Source organism: Nesoenas mayeri (genome assembly GCF_963082525.1).
Source record: "Nesoenas mayeri genome assembly, chromosome: 1".
In the NCBI taxonomy this organism is placed as follows: domain Eukaryota; kingdom Metazoa; phylum Chordata; class Aves; order Columbiformes; family Columbidae; genus Nesoenas; species Nesoenas mayeri.
Genome location: NC_137541.1, coordinates 93,115,021 through 93,136,627, shown reverse-complemented (window position 1 = coordinate 93,136,627; position 21,607 = coordinate 93,115,021). Strand labels below are relative to the sequence as shown.

The following is a 21,607-nucleotide window of genomic DNA, read 5'->3' as shown; positions in this document are numbered from 1 at the left end:
AATACTTACTAAATGTCCCGCTTCTCTAGCAGAATTTAAAATAACTAGCTCCCAGATCCAGCACAGAGCTTCTGTGTTAACAAATTGGTAAGGGTGAGTGTCATCACTTCTGGTTTACAGATGGATAAACTGACAAATGAGGAAGACAGCAGATGACCCTGAAGTTACTTAGTAATAGGAAGAATTTCTATCTGTAAATAGCAAAAAATGTAGTATTGCTTGTAGATGTCAATAGAGAAGATTTTAGGGGTGACTACTGTAGCCTTTCATTCTGATATTGGATGTTAGACTGGTCATTAGTGATACAGGCTTGATACAGTTGAAATGTGGTTTTTTAATCAAAAGTAACACCTTCCCCCCACATTAACAGTAGCAAGATCATTTTTATAAACAGGGAGGGAGTAACAGAAAGAAAGTTTGGTGTTCATAAAAATCTGAAGTGGCTGCAGACTTTGAAACTTCATTCTTTGTTTTAGTGAACAGTAATCAAATTTTTGTTGCTGTAGCAGTCTAAGGGCTGTAAAACTTTGTTTACAGAAGGTTGTGATACTTATTTGTGTTAGGTGTGTTGTTGCTGTCACTTAAAATGTTTGTGCAATGTTTGTAGCAGAAGAACAAAAAAAAATGAGAAGTTGTAAGTTGTTTCAGTGATGCCACACTTTTTAAAATGAGTAGTGTTTTTTTGAAAAAGCTTGCAATGTATGTGTATTTGTAGTTCAAGTTGCTGTATTTTCTTGCCTCTTTCCTGCACATACCTTGTGCAACCTCTGAGTAGGAAAAAAATGTCTTGGGTAGATGTTTGGGGATTTTTTTTTTCAGTTTAGTCCAATAACTCTTTTGTCCAAGTGGAGTTCTGAGGGCCTTTTTGGGCTCCACGGTGATGTTGCTAACAGTGTGCAAGGAAAGGATTGTACAAACCTGGTTGCAGTTGAGGCATCTGTTTACAGATACTGAACAGCAATGAAGGCCTTCAAAAGAGAGGTGAAAGGGAGGCTTGAGGTCAAATGAGAAGCGTTTTTGTCTGTGCTTAATAACTATATGTGTATATGGCAGGTGTGGCCTGTTTTTGTCCATCTCCAGATGCATTTGTTTTCACTGCTAGATTGAGGGACTCAACTTCTTTTTTATTTTCACACCTCCCCCCCCAGCTTCTTCCTCCCAACCACTCTTTGTGCATAGGAGTAGCAAAGGAACTCTAATGAATGTGCCAGAGCAGTTGAAACCTTTAAACTTTTTAAACTTTATTTGAAGTCAGCATTAAACATTGTTTGGCTTGTGGTTTTGGTGGTGGTTGTGTTTTGTATGTGTTGTTGTTGGTTTTTTTGAGGCTTTTTTGGTGGTGGTGGTTGTTGTGTTTGATTAGTTGGTTTTGGGGGTGGTTTTAACCTAGTTGCACTTTGGCAAAATGCAGCCTTTGAAGGCCATAAAATGCTAGTTTTTTAAAAAAAGTTGGCATGACGTGTGGCTATTTAAAGTGAAACGATAGTATATGCAGAAAATAAACTGTTCAGATTTAATTCATCGTATGGTATTATAGAAGGGAAAGTCTTAGTAACTCTCTTGGGGCTAAGGATGGTCTGTGTAGAGGTCTGCATCTTTATCTGTTGCACACAGTTTTGCTTTCAGATCTACTTGTTTTCCATGGCTTTAAAAAAGGTAGCTGTGACATCTGGGGCTCCTTCTTATCGTACACTAGTCTATGATTCCCTGAGCTGTTACATGCATTGGACTCGATGATCCTGAGGGTCTCTTCCAACCAAAATGATTCTATGTTGTGTGAAACATGCTATGTGAGGACAGAGAAAATTATTTCCTCAGTCTTTAGAAATGACTGGTTACAAGTAATGTTTAAGACGGGTATTTCATGAGGTATACAACTTTGGTATTTACATGCTGATTTAACTCTGTCCTCAAAACAGAGGAGAGACTTTGAAGAATTCAGGGTCATCCTCCAAGGTTTGGGTGCAGCCAGTTCCAGAGTTCAGACTTTTCTGTTTTCTCTATTGGAAAAACTCTAGACTAGATAATAAGCTAGCGTAGTCTTACTCGAGAAAGAGGTTTCCTGTGTGATGTGTTGAGAGACAGAATTTTTTCAATGACAAATTGCCAGATATCAAGTAACTAAAATGTCGTCAACTTACATGCATACAATATAGTTAACAAATGAACCATCTTCAACAAAGTGGTGACCTTGTGTGAAACTAGAGAGGGTTTTCTCTTAATTTTACTCCAGACTAATCCTTTTTAAATGTGGGTTTAAAAATGAACTCTTAAAGATTTTGATTGTGAACATATGACCCTTGGCAGGGTGATGTATTGTAAATTAGTATGTCTTCGCTGCTTTGCTTCAAACAATTTCATGAAATCATGTACAACTGAGACACTGCTTTCTTTGGTCATCTCTTTATCTGTGTCTATTAGTTTTCTTTTCCCATGGAGAAATGGAATGTGAGAAATAGCTGCAGTGCTGTCACTAGTCTGCTTTTGAAGTAAATCGGCTGTTTAATGAATTTGCTAGAGAAGCCTAGTGTGCATCTTGTTTGTACCTGCATGCTGATAATTCATAACACCATGGTGTGGCCAGTTCTTATGGTTTCACTTTGACTACTTGCCTGAGTATTTTTGGCAGTATCACAATAAACTAGGTGCTGAAGTCTGAGAATTCTCTCTGCTTCTGAAGATACAGCACCACTTTCCAGTTTGATTGAGCTTTTACATGAATACTTGTGTTAGGACAGCTGAAACGCTTTTTTGTCTCAAGATGCACTTTGAGATCATGATAAGCTTGTGCCTGTTATCTTGAGACAGCAAGGCAATCTAGCAGATGTTAACTGCCAATTATCAGCATTTGCTTATTGCATGTTTTATTAGTCCAGCCTCCAAAGTGCTGCTGGATGAATATGATGAGCGGAAGAGTAGGGGGTTCTGTTTTCATTTGGGTGTTTGTAATAACCCATTTACTTAATCTCACCTGGGTTATCCTGTATTTGAATAGTAAAGAACCATGACATAACAGAAGGGAATACTTGCTGGTTTTGATCAAACTGCATTTCTGGATTGGTCACAGATTTTGGTCAGGATAGGTGTGAGTTTTTCCCCGGTGTTGATTTTCATTCCTTTTAGAGGAAATTAAGATTACTTGGATAAGGATCCACTGATAAATGGGAGGATAAGTAATCTTCTTCTTGCAGGAGCACCCAGAATAGTTATGGATGCCATTTTATAATACGAGTAGCTAATTAAATGCCACTTCTGTCCCCTCCCTTCCCTCCTCTGTTCCTTCCATCTCCCCTCACCTAAAAAAAGACCAGAATTCCCATTTTCCTACATTGGTGGATGTTTGGTCCTACAAGCGTAAATGAGTGCATTCAGCAAGCTAACCTGATGGAAGGCTTTTTGATGTTGATGATAATGGTTTGGGGGATTTTCTTTGAGAAGTGGTTCCTGCCAGAAAAGTTTCCCAAAAAAGCTGCTTGTGTGCTTGGACAAACCCCAGGAGAGGTGCTGAAGCATCCAGCTGTCCTGAGGGAGGGTTATGGTTAACCTGGTGTGTCACAGTGCTGCAGATGTAGGTAGGAATGAAGATGTAGGATGGCCATGTTTAGAAAACATGGGGGATTGTATTTTCTTTCATATAGTGTTAGTTAACCTGCTGTTGAGGAAATAATTAAGGGAATGACTTAATTTGAATCCGAACTAATTCAATTTGAATTGTGTCTCTAGGAAAGAGAGCTGAAAAAAACCCAGAATTTTTGGAAAAAGTAAAATGTTGTAGTTCAGTACTTTGATATACAATATTGAAAGAGTCAATTAATACCAATTCATTTCCTAGATTGTAAAGTGTTTTTTGTTTGTTTTGTTTGGTGGTTTTTGTTTTGTTGTTTTTTTCTCCAAATCTTGAAATATAAATGTTTGTAGGTCAAATTTGGTACATCTGAGTCCGATTCAAAACACTAAGAAAGTTTCTTCCACCATAAGTTCTTCAGATAACTGGTGTCCCTAGAGCTGTATGTAATGCTAGGCAGGACATCTGGCTGGTGTGGAACACGTGGGCAGAGCAGCCTGCACATCTGAGGAGAGGTAGAGCAGCTCTTCAGTCATAGCTTCTGATGGTGCACAGAGCCTCCTCTGTTATCTTCTCATGTATTAGCTCATCCTCTGAAGATATGTGGAAGGATGGCCAGGATCTCATTGCTTAGAAATGCGAAACAGTTGCAACATGATGCTGCTCCTGCCTGTATCAAGCTGGACGATTGGTGGAGAGTTGACCATGGGATGCTGGGTTATAGGTAGCTAAAACCGATGGAAAACCTGAGGTTTATAGTTTCAGAAGCTTTTTTTTTAAGGTAAAATAGTCTTTGCTTAAATATGACTAAAATAAGATTATATTGGAGAGCTGAAATAGTTGTTGAAATGTCTGTTTTTCCACTGATCTCTGAGAAGAGATGTGTCCCTGGCCTTCTAAAATAGGTGTTGATCTTCTCCTCCAAACTACAGCACTTGTCACGCTGCTTGATTCTCCCCACAACACACACATACACACACTTGAAAAATTAACTTTCTAACTAACTTTTAATTGAGTAGCTTTCCATCATTTGTTCATGGTATTGTCAGAATGACTGTAGCTGAAACTTGGTACTACAACATGCCACTGTTTCTGCTATTTGCCAAGAAGATCACCCAAAAAGCCTGAGGCAGAAACGTAATGGTTTTGATCTAAGTGGTAAAGGCCTACAGAATGATCAGCCCTGGAAAACAGAACTTTACAAATACAGCTAGCAGGCAGTCTTAATGAGGAGCAGCCCTACCAGCCCTGCCCATAGTTAAGCCTAATATATAAGGTTAATGTGCTGATTCACCAGGCTTTATTCTCCCTCCCAGTTTAATTGGCATCTACCAGCCATTAGAAGAAAACATCTGCATAAATATGGTGATGTTGGAGATGATCTCTGCAGAATTTTCAGGAGGAACTTGTCCTAAAAGGAGAAGTTATTTTACTACCTTGGTAGTCTACTTCATTTTATCTGCAAATTTCAAGTCTTGTTGGTGAGAGGCTGTTAAACTCTCTGGACTGCTATACTGATGAAAATACCTGATGGAAGTATTACCTTTTTAGGTCCCTATGTGTTGAACTGGTGTGGCAGAAACTGGATCTGTGCAGAAGTTTCCCTGGAAAAGCCAGCCTTACATATTAGGGTTTCTCTTTTTAAAGGACTGTTGTCATTTGTTTAGCCAAAATCAAATTGTTCTTGAAATGCCACCCAACTTTCTTTAGACAGTATATGAAGATCTGAATCTTTTTAATCAGGAAAAGCCTTCTGCCTCTTTTTTAAAATCTGTGCCCTAGAGAGTGAATTAACTGCCTGGTAAATAAGTTACTTCAAACAGAGGAAACCAATCATAATGTTGATATAAATGGTGGTTGTTCTCCTCTGTTGTGTGAAAGTTTCGGTTTGCCTGCTTTTCCATAAAAGATGTAAAACAACGGAAAGTATGTGTAATGAAAAAAAAAGATTTTCCTAGAGCCATCTCAGAAGAGGATAAGCCCTTGGTCTACACAGTTCTGAGTGGTCATGAAAGGGGAGTGCAGGACTCTAAAGTGAAGAGTTTTTTTCACTTTAGAGCAGATGGATCCATTCAGGCTTTGAAATGGTAGAGAAGTCCTGGCACTTTCTGCTTTCCCAGTGCAACAAGCTGGGGTTGCTGGTAAATGGGGAGTCATTGCTAAATCACAAAAACACTTAATGGCAGTAACTCCAACCAGTGCCAAACAGACTCTTCCTTGCTATAAAGAAGAGCAAACTGCCATGTGATATCGTGTCTGAGAGAGTTTTAAGCAGCCCCTTTCTCTTTGTACCCCTTTTATTCACCCCTACTCTTCTTCCCACCTTGAAAGAGGCAGTGAGGGAAATCAAGGTAATTCTTTGACAGGGAGAGGAAGTTTTCCTAAGAGGATTTGGTCTGTACTAGGCTTTGTCCTCCCTAATGAGACTGCATTAAGAATACCTAAAGGATTCTTATAGGATTCTATTAAAATAGAAATACTAATCTAAAAAGTTTTAGATAATAAATTATCAACAGGATGTTTGTTATTCCTACCTTTTCTCCTTTTGTTAGGCAAATTAATATGAACTATTTGATTCACTTTTCATTAGTAAAGAGCTTTTAAGATGTTAATCTTTTGATTGGAAAAGCTGGATTGTTAATGACCTGAATCCTGAGGACTTCTGGGCTTTGAGAGGCACTTTTGTTCATCCTGGTTTTTTTCCCTTCATTCTGGCACCCACAGGACACTTGGTTTAAAAGACCATTTGTGGGACACCCTTAACTTGCTAGCACTTGCATCCTGTTTTTTTGCAGCTTGATTACTGTACTTCTGGATGTCTTGGCTATGTAATGATTGCTATGCTATGTCATGTGTGGTGTTTTGTAATACATGGGGAATGTATTTTGTCTAGTGAGGAAAGCTTGCTCTCAGAAGTTTGGTGTCACTACAGCTAGGGTGATTCTTTGACCATAAATGACCCTTTAAGGCAGTTGGTACAGTATGTTGACCTTGCTTCTTGCAAATGTTTAACAGAAGACAAAAGATTTTCTTGCATTTATTCATCCTGTTAATATTTCATTAATGTGAAGATCAAGTGAAATTATTCTGATCTAGTTAAACTTGCTGACAGTACACTCTCCTGCTCATGTGTTCTCATTTGTTGTTTCTTAGTTATCCAATTTTTGCAGAAAATGTCTTTGCTGCTTTTGACTATTCCACAGCCTTGCAAGTGAGGAGGCTAATGATATGCTAGTAGACATGCTTGTATCTGGAAAAAAACATGAGTTCTTGTCTTATTTGCAAGTAATTGGCAGTGCACAAGTGTGTTCGAAGTTGGAAGATCTCTGCACTTTGCATGCCATGTGGTCATATTTTTAAGATCCCTTGAAGGTAAATTTACAAGTGTTTGAGATGATGCTCATTCCTATCTGTGTGCTGCAACTGTATAAACAGAAAATACTGATGTAGAAACAGAAGATACAAAATGATATTGGTACTAATTGTTGACATTCAAAACTTAATAACATTTGTTGATGAGTGTCATTTGTTTGAGCTCACCATGGGTTAATTTGACTGTGACTTGAGTAGCATGACAAATACACACTGGAAAGTTACGCTTAGGCTTAGGTTACACTTTCCAGGTGTGATGATACAAGGCTGCTTTCTAACAGTTGGCACAAAGACTTCAACAAAAAAGTCATCCTGAACAGTTAAATGCAGTCTATTTAACATACAAATTGAATTGAGAAGTGATCTGTTTAACATACAATTAAGCTGAGAAATTAGTGTAAGGAGAATAAAAAGAGCTTTAAAGATATGAACAAAAATTAATCCACAGTTGCACTTACTGGGATAAATTTAAGAGGACTATCCATCATTTTAACAATCTGCTGTCTGGAAGATAGCTCTCTAATACTATTCTAACTGTATCATAGCTTTTGATAGTTAAATATCTGGGCATTTGAGGGGATGTGTCTGCTTTCCTTGAAGTTTCCAATCTTTGTCAGATGAAAGAAATGAAGCTGAAATAGAGTAGCCATTGTTTATTGTTCTGCAAGACCTGCCAGCTGATTAGCAGTCCCCTGTTTTTTTCCTTTGAATGTGCAGCCTCTTTCATACTTGAACTTAATGCTTGTGGCTTCATGCTTTGCATCTTCAGCCTGTTAGAAGCAATTGGCAAATGATCATCTCTTTGTTTTATTTCCTGTGCCGAGCTTGGTTTCAGGAAGGGCTGAGCACCAGACTGATGCCGTGTCACTGGAGCAGCTCAGTAAGATTTGCGATCCAAACGCTAATCACCTCTTGTGTACAGTGACTCAACAAGTGTGGTGCATGTGCAAGAACATGCTCCTGAGGCAGTTCAGACTGGGCTTTTGGCCTCTGTTTGCCTAAAGTACAATAAAGTTTGGCTTTTCTGTGCCTTTTGGTTTCTCAGTCTGTAAGATGGAGGTTATAAATACCTAGGTTTGTTAGTTGCTTTGTTCACAGTCAACAGGTTTAAGGAATGGACTTATTGAATCAATATAGGGTGTTATTTATATTTAAGGTGCCAGGTAGTATCAGAAATGTCTTGCTGACAAGACTTCTTGAGCTTGTTTCCCTGAGAAAAGTGGTTAGTCTAACTTGTAGACATGCATGCCATTTGGATGGTGGGGAACACAGATGGAAAAGGATTTTTTTTAAAACATGGAAAAGACTCTTTTTGTATATGTTGCTATGAGAGTTTTGTGGTGCTTGCTCTGTTCAGAAACTGCTGGCCATGTAGCTGTTACTGTACAATATTATGGGATCTGAATATCTTCACACATCCTTGTGTTAGGAATGAATTGAGAATGTGGTTAGCAGCTCTAACACTGAGCTGCTAACAAAATGGGGCTGGTCTGCTCTGTGCTTTTCATGTAGGTCTTTGCCTTTTAAATTGTATGGAGTTGAGTAGGCTTAGGTTACACTTTTTCAAAAAGAAGCTGTGCTGTATCAGTAACCAGTCTGGCACTTGCCATAGCTACAGACTGGCTAAGGCCTTTCATGGAGTTTGGGGATAGAGCAAAGGAGAGCAGGGATTACTTTGACATCATGATGCAATCAGCTTAGCATGTAGCTTACCATCACAGCTAAGCTATATTAAAAGCTAGCGGCTGAGCGGGTAGCATAACACCGTGATCTTAAATTAAAGAAGGGCCTGGTGGATGACATGGATCCTCACCTTGCTCTCAGCCCTCAGCCCAACAAATATCTAGTGCTGTTGCTTCAGGCTTTCAGTTTGCTTTTTTTTCTTCCTGAAGTAAAAATGTTCTGGGTCCAGGATTGGCTTAGATATTTCTCACAGTTGGTGGCTAGTCCTCTGTAAATGACCACTGAAAATTTAACTGAACTTTGCTGTGTCTTTCCAGCCTCAGTATTGATGATGGTCACCTGTTATCATTAGGAGGTAGTCTTCTAACAACTATGAAAAAGGGAGCTTGTTTTTCAGATGTTCCTTTTCATGTTCTGCTTGATTATATCTAGTTATACATGTTGACTTCATTGTAAGTGAGAAGTTCAATTTCTTGGGCTTTAGAGCAGAGCCACAGGGCAGGAGTTTGTGATCTTCTTCAGCTATAGAAGCATATCACATGTAGTTCAGTTTCTCAAATAGCAGCTGCCCTGTTAAGGAGTGCAGTTCTTAAAGTATGTGTTGAAAAAGTTGCAATGTTCTCGTGACTTGTTTTCTTTCTAGAACTACAAATAGAATTTGGTTTGTGATAGTGCAAGGAGAAATTGGCTCTTTGTGTCCTTAAATGTGCCTTGTATGTGACAATCTGCAAAGGAAAGGCTTTTCTAACTGTGAAGTTAAGTGATCAGACTTACGAAAACAAGCTTTTTTTCTTGGCTCAGATTTGCTTAGACAACTCGGAGTTGACAACAAAATATTTGCCAGATAAAGTTGTGGTTCCTTTGTCAGATTTATAATATCAGTGACACTGTTTGAGGGAGCATAATAGTGTGAATGACTTCTAGAGACAGCTCTCTAGAGACAACTGCACAGCCTTAGTTAAAATCAAAATTAAATGTTTTTTCTAGCCTTATTCTAGCATGTTAAACAATTTTCTATGGTGACCTAGAGGGAGAAATGAAAATGCCTAGGACTGAAAACTTTTAAAAAAAACCACCCACACAAAGGAAAACAACCCCCCCAACTTCTTTGTGCAAAGTAACTCATTCAGAGGCAGAAGATGACCCCCTCATGATTGAAATCTACTTTCCAAATATTGTAGAAGCTTGAAAGGCTCATTCTGTTGTATGGGGAGGTGTATGAAACTCAAATATGTCCAAGTTGAAGTTTGCAGTATGAGCCAGGCTTAACATGACTTCTTCTGATGTGTCTTCACTAGATGTCTGATTGTGTATTTTGTTTGGGTTTACACCTTTGGGAGTGGGAAAGATATCTAGGTGTAACTCCAAAACTGACAGCTGCATTTTCATGTACTTGACTGTGACATGTATTAAATAGTTTCTTAAGCTGACATTTTTAAAATCAGCTTTGTTACTTGTCACTCTTTTTCTAGAAAACTGAATGGAAAGCCATGTAAGAGGCATGCTTTTTTAAAGACTGTGACGAATTCATGAAGAGTTGATCAGAATTAGTTTTTTAGAATTAGTTGCAAAGCTTGTAAGCTTGACAACTAACTTCATGGTTCCTTTTCAATACTTTTGAACTAGTTGAAATTAATGGCAAAAGGATACATTTAAGGTTGTTGTGGACTGATGTTTGGTTTGTGCACAGTCTGTTCTTCAATCTAGATTAAGAAAATCCTGACAAGATAATCCACTTGAGGTCATAATCTTGTTTACTGCTCTGACCTTGCATCACAGGAAATACATCAGTCTTCAAATGAGCATTGATATACAAATAAAAGGTTTGAGTAGAGATGGCTGTGGACACCTCAAATGTTGTCTTAACATTAGAAATCATAAATTAGGATTATTTTTTTAACAGAGTTGTGGACTGAGGTAGAGGAGAAAATTCTGGAAAATTATTCTCCCAGGAGCAAGGACAGAAACCCTGGGGTGTGCAAGAAGGGAAAAGGCAGGTGCTGGCAGCTCCATGCAGGGTCACTGTGCCCTGGGGCAGCTGGTAGAGGAGATGCTTGTGTTGACTGGGGTGAAGATACTTTCCCTGTACTGTGGCATAGTGAGGGTGCAGGAAGAGAGTGGGGTTTGACTCAATGGGGAAACCCATCTGCTGTCCTGAAGGAAAAAGGAAAGCGGGGCTGTTAAAGTTCCTGATGTGTTTTTCAAGGCTGGAGCTTCACAGGGAAGCTCCATGGCTGGAGCGGTTGCAGTTTCTTGGCTGGAATGCTGTGGTAGATCAGCTTTTGCCCATCTTTGCTTTATGCTGCCCTGGTACAGTGTAAACTGAGATGCTGCCCCATTACTCTTTGTTCTGTTAGACTTAGCTAAGCTAGTGGTGTTTCATTGACTCTGAAGCAGTTATTTTGAAGGAGTTTTGTCATTTCTCAGTTTTGCTTCCATTTACTACTGAATTTTCAGTTGGAGGTATTTTTTCTAGTAAGCACAAATTTTATACTGGTGATGCAGTTTCTCTGCCAAGATACAGGTTGTGTTACAGGAACTGCTTTGGACGTGAATTATTTTGGCAGGGACTGGTGGTTTTGATTGGTCATATTTTTTGGTAAATCTTATATTCACCATACCTGTGGTCACTCAAAGACACTTCCAGGTAAAAGACATGAATTGTAGAATAATTTAAGTTTGGAAGAGACCCTCAGGATCATTGAGTCCAACCATAACTTAACATGTCCCTAGGAACCTCATCAATATATCTTTTAAACCCCTCCAGGGATGGTGACTCCACCACTTCCCTGGGCAGCCTGTTCCAATGCCTGACAGCCCTTCCTGTGAAGAATTTTTTTCCCAATATCCAATCTAAACCTCACCCGGTGCAACTTGAGGCCATTTCCTCTTGTCCTATCACTTTTTACTTGGGAGAAGAGACCAACACCCTCCATTTCAGGTAGTTGTAGAGAGCAATAAGGTCTCCCCTCAGCCTCCTTTTCTCCAGGCTAAACAGCCTCAGTTCCCTCAGCTGTTCCTCATCAGACTTGTGCTCCAGACCCCTCACCAGCTTCATCACCTTCCTCTGTACTCTATCTAGTACCTCAGTGTCCTCCTTATGAAGAGAGGCCCAAAACTGAATACAGTATTCAAGGTGGGGCCTCACCAGTGCCAAGTATAGTGGTACAATCACTTCCCTAGTCCTCCTGGCCACACTATTCCCAATACAAGCCAGGATGCTGTTGGCCTTTTTGGCCACCTGGCTCATATTCAGCCAGCTGTCAGTCAGCACCCCCAGATCCTTTTCCTCCAGGCAGCTTTCCAGCCACTCTTCCTGAGCCTGTAGCACTGCCTGGGGTTGTTGTGACCGAAGTGCAGGACCTGGCACTTGGCCTTGTTAAAACCTCATACAACTGGCCTCAGCCCAGTCATCCAGATGGTCCAGATCCCTCTGTATGGCCTTCCTACCATCAACACTCCTACTCAATTTGGTGTCATCTGCAGACTTACTAAGGGTGTACCCAATTCCCCCATCCAAATCATTGATAAAGAGATTAAACAGAACTGGCCCCAGTATTGAGGCCTGGGGAACACCACTTACAACCAGCTGCCAACTGGATTTGGCTCTATTCTCCACAACTCTTTGGGCCCAGCCATCCAACCAGTTCTTTATCCATTGCAGAGTACACCCATCCAGACCATCAGCTGCCAGCTTTTCCAGGAGAATGGGAAGATCATGTTCATGAACTTGTTTGATATGAGCTTGGTATCTAACCACACAGTAACTGGTGGTGTATTTGTTTCTCCTGTAAGTTCAACTGGTTGTTGCCCACCATTCAAACTACTGATCGTTTATTTACCATCTTGGGGCTAAAGTGAGATGCGCTGGTAAGGCACATGTATGTATGGATCTCTCTGGCCCTCACATGAATAAAGATATCTGTTCCAAGAACTTTGATGTATTATGTCATGATTGGATTTATCGGGTAGAATGAAAAATAAAGCCTCAGATTTCTTCAGTAAAGCTGGAATCTGTTCTCAAATCAGTGGTGTACTAGGTTCTGGTAAAGCTTTGGAGGTAGATTGATAGTTTGTAAATGAAGGAAGGTTAGAAGAAGGACATTTCCCATTGCCAGTGATGTTTGTCTTATGGTCATGATTTGCATTGAAATTGAGAGCTCACACATGAAAACAGTTCAAACTGAGAACCTCAAGCATAGCTCTTGTGCAGTTGGGGAAAATTAAGGTGTAAAGGCTAGTCTGAAAGACACATTTGAGCATAACTGTTGTGTGACCCTGCTGTGCAAGTAGGACTTTTTTTTTCAGTTTACAGGGCACATGGGTATTTGTGTCCTGGGGAAGTCAGTTTTCTAAAATTAAACAATTTTGGCTTTTGTTTCTAGGGTCACATGATTCTTTCAGCTACTGGGTTGATGAGAAATCTCCTGTGGGACCAGACCAAGCCACAGCCATCAAACGTTTGGCCAGAATTTCTTTGGTTAAGAAGATCATGAAGAAATGGTCAGTGACTCAAAATCTGACTTTCAAAGAGCAGTTGGAAGGTGGAATCCGCTACTTTGATCTTCGTGTATCTTCTAAACCTGGGGAAATAGGACAAGAGATTTACTTCATACATGGCTTGTTTGGCATCAAAGTACGGGATGGACTGAAGGAGATTAACACCTTTCTTGAGCAGCACCCCAAGGAAGTAGTATTCTTGGATTTCAATCACTTCTATGCCATGGATGACAGCCATCACTTCTTCTTGATCAACAGGATCCGCTCAGCATTTGAATCCAAACTTTGTTCTGTTGAATGTGTAGAAGATGTGACGTTACAGTACATGTGGGAAAAGAAACACCAGGTAGGGAAAGGATGTGTGATGTTTTTCAAACCCGAAAGGTTAAGAGTGGTTCCCACTCAGAGGTATTGGACCAGAGATGCTGCTGACAGTCAATTTAAAGCCTGCTAGATCTGCATGTTTCCTTCCATTTATGTACAGCCCCTCTATCCTGATTGTGCCAAGACTGTCCTCAAGCATGTTAAATAATTAAATGGTAGTATCCTCTGGGCCTTGTGCTCCTTACAAGTGTGTTTCTCTTCTGGAAGAGCATGTTGTGCTGGCTTGTGTTTATGAGGATTTGATAAACTGTTGTCTTTTTGGACCAAGTGAAGCATAAAAGCTGTAACATGATGAAGGTATGGTACAGAATTTCTTAGCTCCTTTGCAGCCATTCAGATCCGTAGTGGCAAGATGAAATGCCTCTTCTCTGTTGTAGCTGCTCCTATGCATACACACAAACTGAGAACAGGGTTTCAGCAATGGCACATAATTCTTAAACTGTAAAAATACATGGGGCTTTGAGGAATTCCTCTGAACTGATGCTCTCAGTGCTAGGATCCAAAATGAATCATTTCTAAGTTTGGGTGTTAAAATAAAATGTGGCATTTTTAAGCTCTCCTCTTATACAGAACCACCTTACAAGGTGTAAAATACTGACTTTTGATTTAGAGGTTTTACTGACTTGGGCATCTCATGCAGTAAGTGTGAGTGGAATCCTGTTATGCCTGTCAGCCCAGTATGCTTCAGCCACTTAATAGGAGTGATGCAGAGGATGGCCAAGCTGCTAAAATCCCTAACTTCAAGTATGAATGTAATATTATCTGACAGTGCTTTGAAATGCTTTTAAGCTGAATTCTTTGAATGACATTTCAGTATACTCTTGGCAACTTTTTCATTTTAAACTGATAACCCCTAAAGCCTGAAGCAATTCTGTCCTCACAGCTAGCCAAAATGATCTCCATCTCTTTTGGTGATAGTGCAACAAATTTACTGACTCTTGTGACTCAGGAGTAGTTTCTTTTTGCTTGGTCCTCTTTTTACTATTATGCTAGCTGCCGCAGTACCATATAAACATAAACCAATGCAACATCCTGTTTAAATAACATAGTTGTGAATTTTTGGGGTTTCCTTTCTCTTTTTCTTCTGTTAGGTTCTCATATTCTACCATTACCCTTTGTTCCGGGAATATGCCTTCCTGTGGCCAGGGAATAAAATGCCAGCACCATGGGCTAATACAACCAATGTGCACAAACTGATACAGTTCCTGGAGACCACTCTGGAGGAACGAAGTCGTTATGGGACTTTCCATGTTTCTCAAGCAATTCTCACACCTCGAGTGAAAACCATTGCACGGCATCTAATTCGTGGTCTGAAGAATACACTTGTTCATAGGTAAGGATCTGTATTGATTTCAGTTCTTTACTTACCATGTTTCATGTTGAAAGAGGCACTGGGTAAGCAGGAAACTGAAATGTTTGTGTGGAAGTAAAACTTGATGAAAGCGTGTAGTTTTGCTTCATCACTGTTGCTTGCGAGAGTTATTTGCAGCCTTTAAAAATAAAGCATTATTGGAAACAAAGTAACAGGATATATTGTGTATATATGTGTATATATGTGTAACTAAGTATATTTCCTGATAATGGGAGCGCTTTCTAAATGTCATATGATTTTATAAAACATGGGCTGGACCTGTTTTTACAAACCAACAGTTCATTCCAAATTGGCTAAACTTGAATTCAGGGAAAACCCTTATGTGCCACAGAGGAAAATTACCGATTTGCAGGCTCAGTTTTGCATTTGTCTGTACAAATCTGTCTCAGTAATTTCAGTAATGCCTGAAGATGTGTGACTTGGAGCAGTATTTTATCTTGTTGGGTTTTTTAACCAACAATTAGATTAACAATTTAACTTTTTTTATGCCAATGACTGGTGTACAATTAGTTTGCCCATGAGAAGGATCATTAGAAGAGGGTTTCACTTTGAGTAGCATAGTGTGCCAATGACTTTTAATAGTGTAAACTGCATGACCAGAATAGGTTCCATGTGACTTTCTTTTATGGCATTATCACCTTGTAACCTGCTTGCTAAAACTTGCCAGAACTGTAACAGTGCTGGCGAGATCTGGTCTGTTGGCTCACTGTTTAATATTACAGAATCACAGAATGGTTGGGGTTGGAAGGGACCTCTGGAGATCATCTAGTCCAACCATCTGCTAAAGCAGGTTCACCCAGAGCACATCACACCGGAATATCTCCAGGCAGGTTTTGAACGTCTCCAGATAAGGAGAGTCTACAACCTCTCTGGGCAGCCTGTTCCAGTGCTCTGTCACCCTCCAAGTGAAGAAGTTTCTCCTCATATTCAGATGGAACCTTCTGTGCTTCAGTCTGTGCCTGTTGTCCCTTATCCTATCTTTGGGCACCAGGAGTCTGGTCCCATCCTCTTGACATCCAACCTTGAGATATTTATAAATGTTGATGAGATCTTCTCTCAGCCTTCTCTTCTTCAGGCTGAAGAGACCCAGGTCTGTCTCTCCTCATAGGAAAGGTGCTCTAGACCCCCTCATCTTTGTAGCCCACTGCTGGACTCCCTTCAGTAATTCCTTGTCCTTCTTAAACTTGGGGAGCCTAGAACTGGATGCAGTACTCCAGACGTGGCTTCACCAGGGCAGAGTATAGGTGGAGGAAAACTTCCCTCAACCTGCTGGTCACACTCTTCCTAATGCACCCCAGGATACCATTGATCTTCTTGGTCACAGGGGCACACAGCTGACTCATGATCAACCTGTTGTTGACCAGAACTCCTAAGTCCTTCTCTGTGGTGCTGCCTTCCAGCAGGTCTGCCCCTAACCTCTACTGGTGCCTGGGAATATTGCCTGTTTTGATGTCACTAGCAGTTTATCTTGCTGTAATACTATTAAGTTCTAAATTATACTTGTATAGGTGGTCACAAGTGGTCTACTTTGATCTGCAACTGAGCTCAATATGAAGTAGTGCAATAAACACACATCTTCAGCAGCCAGTTTGTGTTCCCTTTGGGAGAATCATTTGTTACTTCAGAAGTAATTACAGTATTATTATTTTGAAGCCAAAGTCAATATAACTTATTTTCTTAAAAATCCTTTCTAAAAAGAGCAAGTGTTGTGCTTTTGCAGTAACAAAAGTTGTTGATGAGGAATTTCAGTTCAAGTGTAAATCAGAGTTTTCAGTCTCATTCCTGTTTAGACATTAATCTCAGAAAAGGTAATTAAATGCAAATGCTGTTTACCACAGTTTGTTCAGGTCTCGCCTCTGACTTGTGCTTTGCCCACATGTATGCGGTCAGCATTAGGCTAGACACTAGATGGTGCTCAGGTGCTTTGAGACTGGCGAATGGCCCAAATACAAATACATATGCTTGGTGGGGATATCTAACAGAAAGCAGGGGATGGAACTTGTCTGTGTATTGTGTAGTAAAGCTACTGTTGTCTTGCAATTACAGGAAAGATTGTACTGAATTTCTATTTTTAAACTAGTAAAGGGACAGCTAGTTATATGAAATGGGCAAGCAGTTTTGTTTGAAGTGACTGCTGGCACAGATATGGGCTGTAAGCCACTGGTAGGCTAGAAGTATCTGCCTTTGCTCTGTCCCTTTCCCTCAGCCCCATCATTACCACTTGTTTGAAAGTAAACTGTGAAAATTCAAAATAGATGCTGCTGTTTGCTAAAGCACGATTGCTCTTACATGTTTACACATGCTAGCTGATTTGGATATGTAAATCTGTCTTTGCAGTTCTGTGTAGATGTCTGCCTTCTCATATGGAAATTCTGTCCTGAATATTAATATTTAAGTGTTTTTGAGCTCTTGCTGAAGGAGAAATGTGCAACATTCACACTTAGCTGGCTAAAGTCTGTGTCCCTTTACTGGGACAGTAATTATGTCTTCCCTTGAGTTCTCTTTTCTCTTGGTTCTTGACAAGAGATTTTTTATTTTTCTGGAACAAGACCTGTGGGGTGTCTTTAGGGCTAGGTTTTTTGGTTTTATTTCTTCCCTATCCTGTTAGCCAATTTGCTTGCCTGCTATCCTCTCATGTAATATTGTGTGCATATTATGGCACTAACTTTAATTCTAATATATTTACTCATTTGTCTCTTAACTGTGCTGAAAACGCTGGTGTTTGCATGTTAAAGTGTAAAAAAAAAAAAAAAGCTTGTACAGTCTCCTGACTTGTACTCTGTCCAAGAAATGACTTGAAATTTCTCCCCACAGTAGAATTTCTAACTCCATTTAACAAAATTCATGACACACCTCACCTTTGGTTACAGAGATGTATGCTGGGATATTCAAGCCCTGTAGAGCTTAGGGCTTGATTCTGGGATGTGTTTCCCTGATCCTGTTGCTCTGGGTGGGTCTAGAGTCTGAAAGAAGTTTGATAGAAATGCAGTGTGCCCCCCCTGACTCCCAACAACCTCTGTCCTGTCCACCCTGAGGCAGAGATGGGCAGGGGAATATCTTGGGCCAGACAGAGCCTTGCTTTGTGCTACACTGAAGTCTCCTGTGAAACTGAGCTTTTGGTTCAACATGTATTTGGGTAAAAACAAACTAGGATGGAGGAAGTTGTAGTGCAGCATTAAATCCTGAAGCACAGTCTGCCCAGTGAATATAGAGTTCACAAATGTTGTTTTGTATGCATGGCAGTTCAGATTGATGACTGACCAATGTTTCTACTTGATAGCTAGTGACAACATGCTATGTTAAGCACTCTTCTCATTAGCTGGTTGCATTTTGGGTAGCAGTCAGGACCTGATCACAAATGTGAGATAATAACATAATTTGTAAACAGCATGTTGTATTTGAAATAAGTTAGAGTATGTATAAAGAAGAGTATCTTTTTAAAAGTTTAATTTTCTTTGTTTCCATTTCTTTAGGAACCTGCCCATGATTTTGAATTGGGTGAAAGCACAGAAGCCAGGTGTTATGGGTGTTAACATAATTACATCAGACTTTGTGGAGCTGGTTGACTTTGCTGCTACAGTTATTGCATTAAACGACCTCCTTTTAGAAGAGGATGAATCTTCATCTAAATCCTGATTGCTGTGTTCCACTTGTGCTCCTTAGTGGTCATCTTCAAACTCCGCTAAATGTTTTATTTATTAAGTGAAACCTAATGTAGTCTGTTTATTTAAAAAAAATGCCCAGTGATGTGTGGATCTTAGTGGAACAAAGTGCCGTCGGAGCGCTGCTACCTGTTTGACTAAATGGAACACCCATCTGCTGCAGCCCGGTGGTGCCCACTGCCAGTGAGAGGCTGGCCTCTGGTGCAGAGGTACCTGCTGATGATGTGTATCTCCCCAGTGACCAGGCTCACCCTGCCTCCTTGTGTCCCTCCTGCTTATTGCTCCACACCAGGGCTCAAACTGAGGGTGGCTGCTGATCCCTGAGCAGCAGTGCGACCAAGCTGGTTTTCTGCTCAGGCCACCTCAGGCATAGCTGGGCTCAGCTGGAGGCTGCTGCTGTATTTGTTACTCTGTTTTAGACACTACCTCTGACTTACTTGAAGGAATAATATTGCTATTGTTCAGAAGGAAGCTGTGTTACACTGCGTTGATTATCTGAACTCTCCTATGGGCCTGAGAGGTGAAGACTGGACATCCTCTGCATCTTTGGACTCCAAACTCCTCTTCTGGACCTCTTTATTTTACTTTAATACTTTAACACATGTATTGCAACTATGTTTAAGTGTGTTTCTTTTGGCATTAATTTGGATTATATTTCAGTCTTCGAATGATGAGGGTTATAACTCAAAAGTCTGAATTCCTGTTGAGGCTTTTGAGAAACCACAGCACAACCTTTCTCTTTCACTTGCTTTTCACTTTTTTTTTTTCCCCATCCATCAGGTTTTCTTTGGGGAAAGTCACCCAGATGTCCTTTCTCTGGAAAGAGGTGGGCTAAGTGGGAGTATGCTTGCTATTCAAAGAACTGGAACTGACAGGGACCACTTAAAACCCAAATATTCAGTTTCTTTGACTTGCAATGTGACAGTGAATTCTGAAATAGGACCTAAAAGTTGTGCTTGTAGTCAGAGAGCCACAGCCATAGGGAAGAAATTTCCCCAGCCTGCACCCACTTGTGACAAAGTGATAGTCAGGCAAGCACAGGCAGGCATTGGTGCTGCTTCTTTCTGTGGTCATACTCATTTTTGTGTTGATTCACAACAAAATGTGACCATGTGTGCTTGAGCCAATGCAGTCACATGCTGGTACTTATAAATACTTAACTGACTATCTGATAGTAGTCCTATGGCCTGATTTATCTTTGTTTAAAACAAAGTGATTAGCAGATACTTCTCTGCTCAATCATCTTCCTAAAGCAACTGTCAGTGCACTAATTATTCAGTGATTCTGAATTTGTATTAATCTCTAAGCTGTTTGTAATAGAACAGATTGTCTTTATAGATGCATTATTCAAAAGAGAAGTGAATATCCAGATTTATTTATTTTGTTATCATCCTTCGTCTGCCATCATAGGCTGACAGCCCAGAAAAATCCAAAACCTCTTTGCTTGCATGTCACAAACTCTGAACTTAGGGCAAGTTTATCTAAGGGTTTGCAAACCTTCCATGTGAACCTTGGCCGAGTTCTGAGCAGACTGTAATCTCATTTATCTGTTTGTTGCATGATTTTCATTAGAGTTCCTTGCATTTTTTTAATGGAATCCTTTTTCTAAAGGAGTTGGAGGTGGGAGGGATGTCTTTCTCAAGCTTTCTCATTTTCTCTTGTGTTTTGGTGACATGAAAATCATTTTTTTGGGGGAATTAAAATTGAAAGCTCAAATTTTTAATTTAAAACTTCTTTTGAAAACCCTTGCAGAATGTGTTTTTTCTTGTTAATGAAACTGTTGGAACCTGTTTTGAAGAGCACTATTTTGTTTGCAAAATTATTTAAAATACCTGGATTTTCCTTAGCTGAATTGTGTTAACCTACTTTTCCCATGGCCACAGCTGAAACTCCATGGTAGTCTTAAATGTATGGGCTAGGTTTTAGTGGTCTTCTAGCTGCAAATTGTTTTGAAGCTCAGAACTTGGAGAAACTTGGTTTGAATGCTGATGAGGCAGAAATGATGTTTCCAAGGTTTCCTGCAGAACTGAAGGACAAGGTGAGAAGGTGAAGTGAGTATGATGTTTGCATTTGACCCTGATGTATTTTGTACTATATATTATATCTACCTCAAAAGAAATTTATCAGGCTTAACCGATATTTATATTGTGTGTGCACAGTAATGATTGTGGTGTTAATCCTTCTGTTATACTTGAGTAGAAATGTGATGGTTGTAACTCAGGGCTTTGGTTAAACATTTTTAAATACAAACTTAGTTTTTCTAATATGTTTGCTGTTAGCTCTTGCCTGTTGAAATAGGGCAAAGGCATGCTATGTGTTAAGACTGTTAGCACAGGGAGGAGAAATGGAAAATGGCTTTAGGATTAATGAAGAAGTAGGGGAACAAAGAACATTTCTGTAAGTTTTGCCTATCTGAAGAGACTTGTGTCATTTCAGAGCAGAGCTTGGTGTTACACCTCTATGTGAGGAACCTGACAGTCTCAATAGTGAGGCAATTGGCAGATACAATTGCCTGCAACAGGGTACCTCCTGTGGATACTCTAGACAACCTTAATGCTGGTGTTTAGAATTGATTTTAGGGTAGTCCTAAAGAGTCCTAAGAAATATGAACTACCTTTTTTCTGTTACACGTTATAGCCCGTAACAAAGCTGCTGGTATAATCGTTTTAGCTCTTGACACAGCACCACAGCCTATCCAGATTCCCTGCTCACACTTTGCAAACCAGAGCTGGCCTAGACTTAGACTTTGGGCTGTGGACTCTATTTTGTGGCATTATAAAAATAAAAAGGTGAGCTGGGCAGGAAGGGAGGATCAAGGAAGTAGGACAGTAGTTTGCATCCAGAGCCCACATTGAAGGTGCGGCAGCGTTTAGCCTGGTTTCAGGCAGCAGAGTGGAGCAGGACTGGCAGGTGACAGTGTCTGCAGCTGGTACTGAGAAATGCAGCTGAGAGTCCTGAGGAAAAGAAAGATTGGTGTGAATGCTGGGGCTTCCGTGCTGTTAACATAGACCTGCATCTGAGTACTGTGACTTGTCTTGCTTTCTGTCTTCCCCAAGCAGTAGGGTTTAC

At 40.2% G+C, this 21,607-nt stretch overlaps 1 protein-coding gene across 2 annotated transcripts in view; it reads left to right on the top strand.

Annotated features, from left to right (window-relative positions):
- Positions 1 to 21,607, top strand: part of PLCXD2 (phosphatidylinositol specific phospholipase C X domain containing 2) — a 65,588-nt gene that overhangs the window by 777 nt on the left and 43,204 nt on the right. Inside the window, exons 2-4 of one of the 2 annotated variants that reach the window (XM_080363445.1) lie at positions 13,006 to 13,466; positions 14,596 to 14,837; positions 18,350 to 19,793. In XM_080363445.1, coding sequence (XP_080219571.1) covers positions 13,006 to 13,466; positions 14,596 to 14,837; positions 18,350 to 18,512 — 866 coding nt within the window. In that variant the 3' untranslated portion in view covers positions 18,513 to 19,793. Of the gene's footprint in view, positions 1 to 13,005; positions 13,467 to 14,595; positions 14,838 to 18,349; positions 19,794 to 21,607 lie in introns of those variants that run through there. The other variant, XM_080363446.1, reaches the window with a different exon arrangement.